This window comes from Scyliorhinus canicula, chromosome 3, assembly GCF_902713615.1.
Source record: "Scyliorhinus canicula chromosome 3, sScyCan1.1, whole genome shotgun sequence".
NCBI lineage: Eukaryota > Metazoa > Chordata > Chondrichthyes > Carcharhiniformes > Scyliorhinidae > Scyliorhinus > Scyliorhinus canicula.
The window spans coordinates 182728575-182740621 of NC_052148.1; the positions used below are offsets into that span (position 1 = coordinate 182728575).

At 46.8% G+C, this 12047-nt stretch overlaps 1 protein-coding gene across 2 annotated transcripts in view; it reads left to right on the forward strand.

Moving 5' to 3' along the window:
- Positions 1 to 12047, forward strand: part of prss12 (serine protease 12) — a 243574-nt gene that overhangs the window by 173690 nt on the left and 57837 nt on the right. For both annotated transcript variants that reach the window (XM_038791864.1, XM_038791865.1), the window contains one exon: positions 6559 to 6764. In XM_038791864.1, coding sequence (XP_038647792.1) covers positions 6559 to 6764 — 206 coding nt within the window. The remainder of the gene's footprint in view (positions 1 to 6558; positions 6765 to 12047) is intronic.

Consider the following 12047-nt stretch of genomic DNA (forward strand, 5'->3'; position numbering starts at 1 on the left):
CCTACAAATACCTGTCAGTTTATTGTCATTCACAAAAGGTGAGTGTTCACCGATTGTTTCATGGATTACTTTATCTCGCAATAGCACATAAAAGGGCAGCTATAACAGTGGTAAGTGTTTTCCTGCCCGGGGATTTCCCTTGTATTTGAAGATTGTTAAAACCATTTGGCATAAGTAGACAGCAGGAAATTCCATCAGATTTCTATAGAATTAAGTTATTGTTGGTCAATCACAGCTGCTTTTGAAATGTGCTGTAATTATTTCAACATTTACTAAATGCTATTTAGCATTACTCAGGGTGGCCACTTCACAAAAAGCCCAGTGTAGTATCTGACAAATATGCTCCGCTCCGGGTGGCCGCTGCTGTTGTGCATCTCGTAGGTCCCCTTTTCTACAGTGCACAGTTTGGTTTATTTTTCCACATGAAGGTTAAAGGTTAACGTACTTGAGAGCTGAACATCCAAAGTCAGCAATAAACACCGCCAGCCAGTTCTAACAATGCCAGAAGAAAATTAAAGTTTGTCCAAATCTATACAGATTTAAAGATGTGCCTTAACTCCTTTTTTCTCCCTTCTCGTTTGTCTTACCAAGTATGATATTTGAATTTCACATATCAGCCATTGCGAGTGAGAACACCGGTTTAATGCCATTTAGTACCACATTGAGGGGCTCGGACAAGATTACCCAAATTCATGGAATTTAAGGAACTGATGCCCAGCTTTTCCTTAGTTTTGCACTCAGTCCACCTGTAAATAATGATGCCACAGATTGCTGCAAAATGAAGACATTGTGAACTGACAATTCTATTCCTGTGGTCTGGCCAAATCTGACCATCAATGGGATGAAAGATATTCCTATTCATACATTCCATGGAGTTATTGCAGGGCAGGAGGGAGGTAGTTTCCTGATGCAGCAAATGCCCTTAATGGTGATTTTGAAGGATGGGAATGTGTGAAAATTGAATGGTGTAAAGACCACAGCAATGAGAAGTCTGTTCCTGCAAGAGAGCTTTCCGTGAAGGTCAGGTTCAAAGAAATATTATAACATGGTGTCAGCCTCGTTGCTGAAGAATAATAGAAGAGAAGCCTCAGGATTTCATACGATCTCACCCATATTATACTGTATTTAATTTTTAAACAATTCACTATTTTGGTTGTGGGTTTTGCTGGCAAGACCAGCATCTGTTGCCCATCCATAATTGCCCTTGAGAAGGTGGTGGTGAGCTGCCTTCTTGAACTGCTGCAGTCCATATGTAGTACACCCACAGTGCTGTTCGGAAGGGAGTTCCAGGATTTTAACCCAGTAGAACTCTACTTGGTAGAATATCAGTAAGTAGTGTGTACATAGAGCAGATTATTTTGAATTTCTATAGAGTTTACCAGACAGTGGAGTTTGCAGTCAATGCTCAGAATTTGAAGTTCATTTTGTCCTCAAATCAAAGACAAGGCGCTAACCTATTGACTATTGGGTGGTACAATTGGTTGACTTGGTTTCTATGATTGCAGCACCTAATCACTCAGTCAGCAGCCTAAACCTGGCCAACTTTACTGGGCCAATGTTGTCAAATTGCATAGCTGGTGGGAATCCTTTCCTGCCTGATGTGCATATCACAAAATTATTAGCATATTGCCCAATATGTTCTGACTATTTAAATTAGTAATGAATAATTATGGGAAATACGCCTTTGCTCCAGATATTATTTTTGGATGCAAACAAACAAATAGATCTAGGATGGAAAAATACCTGCTGGTCCTTCCACCCTGTTCTATAAGAAGTCTTACAACGCCAGGTAGTCCAACAGGTTTGCTTTGAATCACTAGCTTTCAGAGCACTGCTCCTTCCTCAGATGACTGAAGAGTTGGGTTCCAGAAACACATATATAGACAAAGTCAATGATGCAAGACGGAAGCTAGTGATTGAAAACAAACCTGTTGGACTGGTGTTTTAAGACGTCTTACTGTGCCCACCCCAGTTCAACGCCGGCATCTCCATATCAAGGCCCGTTCTATAAGATTGTGATACCTTGCTTACCACAATACATAAATTTCCCACATCAATCTGAGATGTGTCAACAATTGGATAAGGTCCAAATCCAGGGAATTGATTGATAAAACAAGGACAAGTTTACATTAGAAAATGTTATTTTCCTATTGGTATGCAAGATAAATTGAGTGCAGGCAGGATCAAAGAAACTTATGTACATATGAATTAGGAGTAGGGGTCGGCTACTTGGCCCCTTGATCCTGCTCCGCCAATCAATAAGATCATAGTTGAACTGACTGTAACCTCAGCTCCACATTCCTACCAACCCCCAATAATCTTCCATTCCCTTACTTATCAAGAATCTATCTACCTCTACCATAAAATTTTCAAAGACCATCTATTGAGGAAAGAGTTCCAAAGACTCACAATACTGAGGAAAAAAATGTATCCTCATCTCGGGCAACCCCTTATTTCAAAATAGTGACCCCTAGTTCCAGATCCTCCCATAAGGGGAAACATCCTCTCCGGGTCCACACTTTTAAGACCTCTCAGGCTCTTATATGTTTCAATCAAATCATTTCCTACTCTTCTAAACTCCAACAGATTAAAGACTAGCCTTTCTGAACTTTCCGCACACGACAACCCTCCCATTACTTATATTAGTCTAATAAACATTCTCTGAACTGCTTCCAACAAACTTACATCCTTCCTACCAAAACTGCATACAGCGGGCAAGATCTTTCGGTAGTTCACGTCAGTGGGATCTTCTGGTCTTGATGATGGCACACCCCACCGTGGATTTCCTGGCAACGTGGAGTGGGTTCAATGGGAAATTTCATTGACAGCAGTGGAACCAGAAGATCCCGCTGCGAGCCACTGGTGAGCTGCCCTCTGCCGCTGCAGAACACACCTCGGAGGGAGTGGAAAACCCGCCCTTCGATACCAAGATCCCTTTGCATCTCAGAACTCTGCAGTCTTTTACCATTTAGGTAATATGCCTCCTTTTAGTTTTCATGCCAAAACAGACAATTCCACATTTCCCACATGATACTCCACTTGCCAAATCTTGTGACTGTTCACTTAACCTATCCATGTCTCTTTGTAGCCTCCTTATGTCCTCTTCACAATGTACTTGCCTACTTATCTTCGTGTCATCAGCAAATTTAAAACCCATGGGCTGGATTCTCCGATTCTGAAGCGTGGGAGCGGTGGTTTACGCCAGAAAAAATGGCATAAAATGGCCACCCATTGTCTGTCTAGCTGGGGGCTAGCATGCCGGCAGCATAGAGCACCCGGCTCTAGCTCCCGATACGGCCCAGTGAATTGCCAGGTCCGTGGCCATGCATGTGCACGGCGGAGGCCTGCAGTATCCCTACCATGCTACATGGTGGAGGCCGCTCGTGGACCCGGCCTGCAAAATAGTGCCCCCCAACTTTGGCCGGCTCACGCGCCCCAGACAAGCCCCCATAGTGCCTCCACCCCCTGATAAAGTCCCCTCCCTGCCCAGGGATCAGTTCTCCCCCGACTGTGGCAGCACTGGACTGAGTCTGCAGCCACCATGCCGAGTTCCCGACGGATGAGACCGCACGCAGCCAATGACATCGGGAACTCGGCCGGTTGGGGGCGGAGCATCAGGGGGCGGGCTTCAGGCAATGTCCTGAGGCCGTCAATACATCGTGCGCCGTGCTCAGAGAATACGGCACTTTGGAGGGGTGAAGCATCGCGAAAGCGACGCCGCCCCCGATTCGGTCGGGATTCTCCAATCGCCAAGCGCGATTTCAGCGTCGGCGACCGGAGAATCCAGCCTCTTATCTTTGGTCCTTTTATTCAAGTAATTTACATAAATCATGAAAATTTCAGGCCTCAGCAATGATCCCTGTGGCACATCAGATGTTACATCTTGCCAACCAGAAAAAAGACTCACCTGTGACCACTCTCTGGGCACGATCCACCCAAAAGGCACAAAGTCCCCTAGTGTTTAGCCGCCTGTTTCCTGGCGCTCGCAGTGCCGAGAAACACATGGCTATTCAACGCGAGTCAGGTCGTATAAGGGGATGAACGGGGAACATGCGGCCGAGGCAGCACATAACCCCATTTTGTTCAGTGTAGCCATCTCCAAGGCCCCCGAAATGATCCTCAGCCTTACCCTTTATCCCATTATCCAGACTACATGTGACTCCTTCAAAGTACTCCATTAAATTGGTTAAATATGGACTTCCAGTGGCGGCTATGAAGGAGTAGGTCGCACATCTGGTGGCTCCCGCTCTGGTCGGACCTTTGGACCTTTTCCCCCGAATTTTTTACAGGACTTGATTTGGAAAATTGATGATAGAGGCCATTGTTGATCGGAGTCCCACATCGGTGCATGGCGAGGCGGACTGGAAGTGCTCGCAAAGGAAGAAACAGATGAGCAGAGAAGGCTTGGGCTGAAGCTGCAGTGGGGGAAAGCTGATGACTGGAGTCCTGGCTTGTCGACCCCGCGGTCAACGGAACAGCTGATGTAATTTATCCAGGAGGGCTTCGCCAAGCAGAAGCAGGAATGCTTGGACCCGATTAAAGAATCAATTGCGCGGCTGGAGCTCAGATTGGATGCCCAAGATCATGCGATCCAGAAAATAGAGAAGGCGCTGGCTGAGCAGGAGGAACATCAAACTGCGGTGGAGTTGGAGATTGGGCTGCTGAGAGACCAGCAGAAAAGGCTCCTGGAGAAGGTGGAGGACCGAGAGATCAGATTCCGCTGGCAGAGCCTGAGGATCGTTGGTCTCTTGAAGGGGTCCGAAGGAGCAGACACTGGGGCATACATAGCGGGCATGTTCGCGAATTTCCTGGGTGATGGGACGTTCTCCAGACCCTTGGGTGGACAGGACTCACAGAGCGCTCGTGAGGAAACCCTGAGTGGGGGACCCACCGAGGGTAATGGTGGTGAGATTCCTTGGAGAAGGAGCGTATTTTACAGCGGGCCAGGCAGACACAGAGTTGTAAGTCGGACAACAATATCCTGTGGATCTAGCAGGACCTGAGTGCAGAGGTTGCCAGGAGAAGAGCAGGGTTCAATCAGATAAAGTCGACCCTTTTAAGAAAAAGGTGAAGTTTGGACTTCTGTATCCGGCCCGTCTCTGGGTCACGTATGAGGAGCAACATTTTTATGACGAGTCGCCCGATGAAGCGATGGACTTCGCGAAAAGGAAACAACTGGTGGCGGACTGAGGACTTTGGACTTTGCTGTAACATTCACGTTAAAAATGTTTCTTGTTTTTCGTTTTTCAGACGTTATTTGTAATGCTTTCTGTATTGATTTGGGGCCAGTTGCAGAGCTGAGTGAGTTAAAGTTTACATTTGCACTGATGGGGCGATGGAGTTGTGTTTGTTAGATGCTGAATCTTCTGTTTGATCTTTTCTTAGTTTATCTTTTTTCGAGGGCAACTATTGTGGGACTGGTTTTTCGTTTGAGTAGGTGTGTATGAGCCGGGGGGGGGGGGGAGGGTGGGGGGGGTGGGGGGGGGTGGACAATAGGTGGGAGAATGCCTGGCACCATGGGCAGGGGTCACCAAGCTAGCTGGGGGTCACCTATGCAGGCAGGTTTCAACCTTCCCGCTCCTACCACCAAGGGGGATAGAGGACAGGGTAGTTTCTAGAGTGTGGGTGGGAGGAGTGTGGGAGGGTCTCTGACATTTACAAGGAGCTTATGGGGTCTGAGGAGGCGCAGACTGAGGAGCTGAAGCGCAAGTGAGAAGAAGAGTTGAGAGGAAAGATAGAGGATGTTCTCTGGGCAGACGCGTTGAGTAGAGTCAACGCGTTCACAACATGTGCCAGGCTCAGCCTGATACAATTCAAGGGCGTTCACCGGGCTCACATGACAATGGCCCAGAGGAGCAGGTTCTGCAGGTTCTTTGGGGTAGAAGATAGGTGTGCAAGGTGTGCAGGAGGGCCAGCAAACCATGTTCACATGTTTTGGACATGCCCAAAGCTTAGGGGATTTTGGCAGGGGTTTGCAGATGTCATGTCCACGACATTAGAAACAAGGGTGGCGCTGAGTCCAGAGGTGACGATTTTTGGGGTGTCAGAAGACCTGGGAGTCCAGGAGGAGAAAGAGGCAGACGTTCTGGCCTTTGCTTCTCTGGTAGCCCGGAGACGGATACTATTAGCTTGGATGGACTCAAAGCCCCCGAAGTTGGAGACCTGGCTATCGGACATGGCTAGCTTTCTCTGTTTGGAGAAAATCAAGTTCGCCTTGAGAGGGTCACTGTTAGGATTCACCCGGAGGCCACCTCCGGTTGCCACAACCGTTAATCGACTTCTTTGCGGGAAATTAATCGACAGCAGACGGGGTGGGGGGAGTAGTTTAGATTAGAGTAGGGGGGTCAATAAGGGTGGGACCTGTACGAGAGGTAAATGGCTTTTGCACTATGTTTGTGGTTTCATGTATATTGTTTATTTTGTTGTTGTTACTGTACCAAAAATACCTCAATAAAAGGTTTATTAAAAAAAAAAGAAAATGATGTTAAAAATGTGTAGACAATAAAAGCAGATGTAAGGTTTAATATCTTCTGAGTATCACATGTGTTTTAATTTAAGGGGCCCATCCAAGGGAAGGCCACTGGCTTATTTTGGAGATGGTGTGGGGCCGATACACATGGATAATGTGAAATGCACGGGGACTGAGCAAACATTGTCAGATTGCATCAAGCAAGACATTGGGACACACAACTGTCGACACAGTGAGGATGCAAGTGTGATCTGTGACTATCGTGGCAAAAAAGCAGCAAACCTTTGGAACATAGGTAAACATTTTTGACTTTTATTAACCAGATTAGTTGTTTAAATAGGAATTGTGGAGGAAGATTTCCTCTGAGCAATCATAAATAATAAATGCCTCGTTATAAATAGGTTGACACTTATAAACTGAGCACAGAGGTAATCTTCCCCTTGGTTATTACCTAATCCTGGCTACAACTGTGAATAAATAGGAGCAAAATTGTTTTTATTTTATAGGGGTAATTTAATAAGGCTTTGCTGTCAGCACCAAGCTGAACCCTAAGGGTATGAGTTGAGAAATTGGCCGAGCATAATTTACAAAGGGCCATATGATGTGCTGACTTAAACATTTTCATCACTGATGTGGTGTTTGTAATATCCCGCATGGGACCTATGGGGTGGGAATGCTTGTCTTCCCCGTGCTCCTTGCTGAGTGTGAGCTCCCACGCTAGGGGCAGGGTATCTCAATTAATCTATGCATATAAGGTCAGCCAGTAGGATCAAGGATAACCCTAAAGCTTTCTATAGATATGTCAGGAATAAAAGAACGACTAGGGTAAGAGTAGGGCCAGTCAAGGACAGTGGTGAGAAGTTGTGCGTGGAGTTCGAGGAGATAGGAGAGGTGCTAAATGAGTATTTTCCGTCAGTATTCACACAGGAAAAAGACAAAGTTGTCGAGGAGAATACTGAGATACAGGCTACTAGACTAGAAGGGCTTGAGGTTCATAAGGAGGAGGTGTTAGCGATTCTGGAAAGTGTGAAAATAGATAAGTCCCCTGGGCCGGATGGGATTTATTCTAGGATTTTCTGGGAAGCTAGGGAGGAGATTGCTGAGTCTTTGGCTTTGATCTTTCTGTCATCATTGTCTACAGGAATAGTGCCAGAGACTGGAGGATAGCAAATGTTGTCCCCTTGTTCAAGAAGGGGAGTAGAGATAACCCTGGTAACTATAGACCAGTGAGCCTTACTGCTGTTGTGGGAAAAGTGTTGGAAAGGTTTATAAGAGATAGGATGTATAATCATCTGGAAAGGAATAATTTGATTAGAGATAGTCAACATGGTTTTGTGAAGGGTAGGTCGTGCCTCACAAACCTTATTGAGTTCTTTGAGAAGGTGACCAAACAGGTGGGTGAGGGTAAAGCAGTTGATGTGGTGTATATGGATTTCAGTAAAGCGTTTGATAAGGTTCCCCACGGTAGGCTATTGCAGAAAATACAGCGGCATGGGATTCAGGGTGATTTAGCAGTTTGGATCAGAAATTGGCTAACTGGAAGAAGACAAAGGGTGGTGGTTGATGGGAAATGTTCAGACTGGTGTCCAGTTACTAGGATCTGTTTTGGGGCCGCTGCTGTTTGTCATTTTTATAAATGACCTGGAGGGGGGCGTAGAAGGATGGGTGAGTAAATTTGCAGATGACACTATAGTCGGTGGAGGTGTGGACAATGCAGAAGGATGTTACAAGTTACAGAAGGACATAGATAAGCTGCAGAGCTGGGCTGAGAGGTGGCAAATGGAGTTTAATGCAGAAAAGTGTGAGGTGATTCATTTTGGAAGGAATAACAGGAAGACAGAGTACTGGGCTAATGGTAAGATTCTTGGTAGTGTGGAGGAGCACAGAGATCTCGGTGTCCATGTCCATAGATCCCTGAAAGTTGCCACCCAGGTTGAGAGGGTTGTTAAGAAGGCGTACGGTGTGTTAGCTTTTATTGGTAGAGGAATTGAGTTACAGAGCCATGAGGTCATGTTGCATTTGTACAAATCTCTGGTGCGGCCGTATTTGGAGTATTGCATGCAGTTCTGGTCGCCGCATTATCGGACGGATGTGGAAGCATTGGAAAGGGTACAGAGGAGATTTACAAGGATGTTGCCTGGTATGGAGGGAAGATCTTACGAGGAAAGGCTGAAGGACTTGAGACTGTTTTCATTAGAGAGAAGAAGGTTAAGAGGTGACTTAATTGAGGCATACAAGATGATCAGAGGGGTGGACATCAGAAGGGTGGACATTGAGAGCCTTTTTCCTCGGATGGTGATGTCCAGCACGAGGGGACATAGCTTTAAATTGAGGGGAGATAGATAGAGGACAGATGTCAGAAGTAGGTTCTTTACTCAGAGAGTAGTAAGGGCGTGGAATGCCCTGCCTGCAACAGTAGTGGACTCGCCAACACTAAACGCATTCAAATGGTCATTGGATAGGCATATGGACGATAAGGGAATAGTGTAGATGGGCTTTAGAGGGGTTTCACAGGTCGGCGCAACATCGAGGACCGAAGGACCTGTACTGCGCTGTAATGTTCTATGTTCTATGTTCAGTCCGGAACCGTGGACAGAGAGGAACCTGGTGCGGATCTATTGGGTAGTGTATATGTCGTTTGTGTAAATAAAACTTTGTTTTTTCATCACTGAGTGTGGACTCCCCGTATCCTTATTAAACTGGCGACGAGGGTGGGATCCCGTTGACGTCATCCCTGCACATGCGCAGGGGGGGGTTCACCTTCGCAGCAGCCATTGCGGAGGCTTACATGGCCGGCGCAGAGGAATAGAGTGCCCCCACGGCACAGGCCCGCCCGCGGATCGATGGGCCCCGATCACGTGCCAGGCCACCGCTCTGCGCCCCCCCGCTGCCAGGTCCCGCTGGTAAGAGACCAAGTCCAATTTATGCCAGCAGGACCTGCATTGAACGGGCGGGACTTCGGCCCATCGCGGGCCGGAGAATCGCCGGGGGGGGGGAACCCGCTGACTGGCACGGCATGATTCCCGCCCCCGCCAAATCTCCGGCGCTGTAGAATTCGGCAGCCAGCGGGGGCGGGATTCACGCCACCCCCGGCCGTTTCGGGTCGGAGAATCCCGCCCAGGGAGTCCATACCGAGTAAAGTAAGAACAAAGTTTTATTTACACAAACTATATATACACTATCCAATAGATCCTTACCGAGTTCCTCTCTGTTATTGGTGCCTTACTGTCGACCTTATATACACAGGTTAATTGAGATAGTCCACTCCTAGTTCATATTCCACAAAGAGCATGGGATAGGCACACATTCTCACCCCGTAGGTCCTGTGCAGGATATTGCAGTGTTGATGGCAAATGGATACCTCATTATTGCTCTGAGAATGACTTAAATCGGTTCCTCACTGGATCTTGTGACTTTCTGCTCACATTGTGCATGAAGTGATTCAAAATGGAAACCCCAGTGTGTAAATTGTCGGCATGTAGCAGGAGCTTCTTAAAAGTGAGAATCACTTGTCCATTTTTGGCCATAAATGCTTATTCTATTGCTTTGCCTCCAATTTTATTGCAACATTTTGGCTTTAGTTTTGAAATTATGTTTTGCTTTACAAAAGTTTAACCTTCACCATATTTCTCATAACGGTCTCATTCCAGCCGCTAATTTACTTGTAATGTGGGCAGCATGGGTGCTACTTTGGAGTTGCAATGGCATTGTTAGATCAACAGCCACTGGAGGACCATCTTATTGACAGCTTATTACGCTGGAGGACCAGCAAACAAAAAGAACAAAGAACAAAGAAATGTGTAGCACAGGAACAGGCCCTTTGGCCCTCCAAGTCTGTGCCGACCATGCTGCCCGTCTAAACTAAAATCTTCTACACTTCCTGGGTCCGTATCCCTCTATTCCCATCCTATTCATGTATTTGTCAAGATGCCAGCACGGTAGCATTGTGGATAGCACAATTGCTTCACAGCTCCAGGGTCCCAGGTTCGATTCCGGCTTGGGTCACTGTCTGTGCGGAGTCTGCAGATCCTCCCCGTGTGTGCGTGGGTTTCCTCCGGGTGCTCCAGTTTCCTCCCACAGTCCAAAGATGTGCAGTTTAGGTGGATTGGCCACGATAAATTGCCCTTAGTGTCCAAAATTGCCCTTAGCGTTGGGTGGGGTTACTGGGTTATGGGGATAGGGTGGAGGTGTTGACCTTGGGTGGGGTGCTCTTTCCAAGAGCCGGTGCAGACTCGATGGGCCAAATGGCCTCCTTCTGCACTGTAAATTCTATGATCCTGCCCCTTAAATATCACGATCGTCCCTGCTTCCACCATCTCCTCCGGCATCGAGTTCCAGGCACCCACTACCCTCTGTGTAAAAAACTTGCCTCATACATCTCCTCTAAACCTTGCCCTTGCATCTTAAACCTATGCAAGTTGAGAGTAGATCAAAGAGCATCTTTCACAGCAGAAGTGGATGTTTATCTCGGGGCTGCATCCCTGGGGACAACTCGTAGAGCATTTTCCAGTGCTGCTTGGGACAAACCTCACCAAAAATCTCTGCATCTCTTTTCACACCACCACATGCTAGTAGTTATGGTTGTTGGCCTGGCCAGTCCTTTGTGAGCAAGCCAAACCAGACCTGGACTACTGTGCCTGTACTTCAAAAAGGAAGCTGCCAAACACTCTCATGGACTCTGAGCAGCTACAACTCATCAGGGTCTCCAAAGGCAGGGATTTGAAGAAGACACCTGTGCACTGAATAGGCTGTTGAAAGTGACTATTACCTCTTGCCTGAATTGCCAAACATTGTAAAAGTCCTTGGGCGCGATTCTCCGAGAGATACAGATCCTTAGAAAGTAGGTGACAGTTTTAGATAGAGGCTCTGGATCGGCGCAGGCTTGGAGGGCCGAAGGGCCTGTTCCTGTGCTGTAATTTTTCTTTGTTCTTTGAACCCACATCACAAAGTCACAGAATACTTTGGCTATAATCATGCCTGGGTAAAGGCTGACAAACAATTAAAACCCATTGTAAACTTTATGAAAGTGAAGTGATGTTTGCTCCTGTGGGCAGACACCTATCCTTTTAAGTGTTTACTTCCCTTTAAACGTAAATTGCTGGCCGGCATTTATTTTTTCTCTGGCATAAGGCAGAAGATGCGCTGAGAGCTTATGCTATTTATTTGGATGAGATGACCCTCTAAATGGTTGTCTCACTGCCCTGTGGGCTAGCCTGGCTGAAGCAGCTAGCCAACATTCTCCAGGCACAGACTCTGCCACTTACACAAAATTGGGCCTTGTGTACCTGCAGTGCTTGTGGATTTCATCATCAATCTGATTAGTATTAGGGATGAGGCATATTATAATGTCTAAATCAGGTTCCCACTGTGTGCAGTTACTTTAAATTTGATGCTGCCTGTCAGGAGACAGGGCAGCAAAATGCAGATGAAGCAGCTGAGGCAATGTTATTTCCATATCATTACTTGTGAGCAGGGAGAGGCGGAATGGTTTCCCTTGGACACCACTACCCAAACCTTGCAAAAGAAATCTTCTCCTGGGATCGGCCAACCCTCTCTAAAATTTCAAGATTTCTCCCCC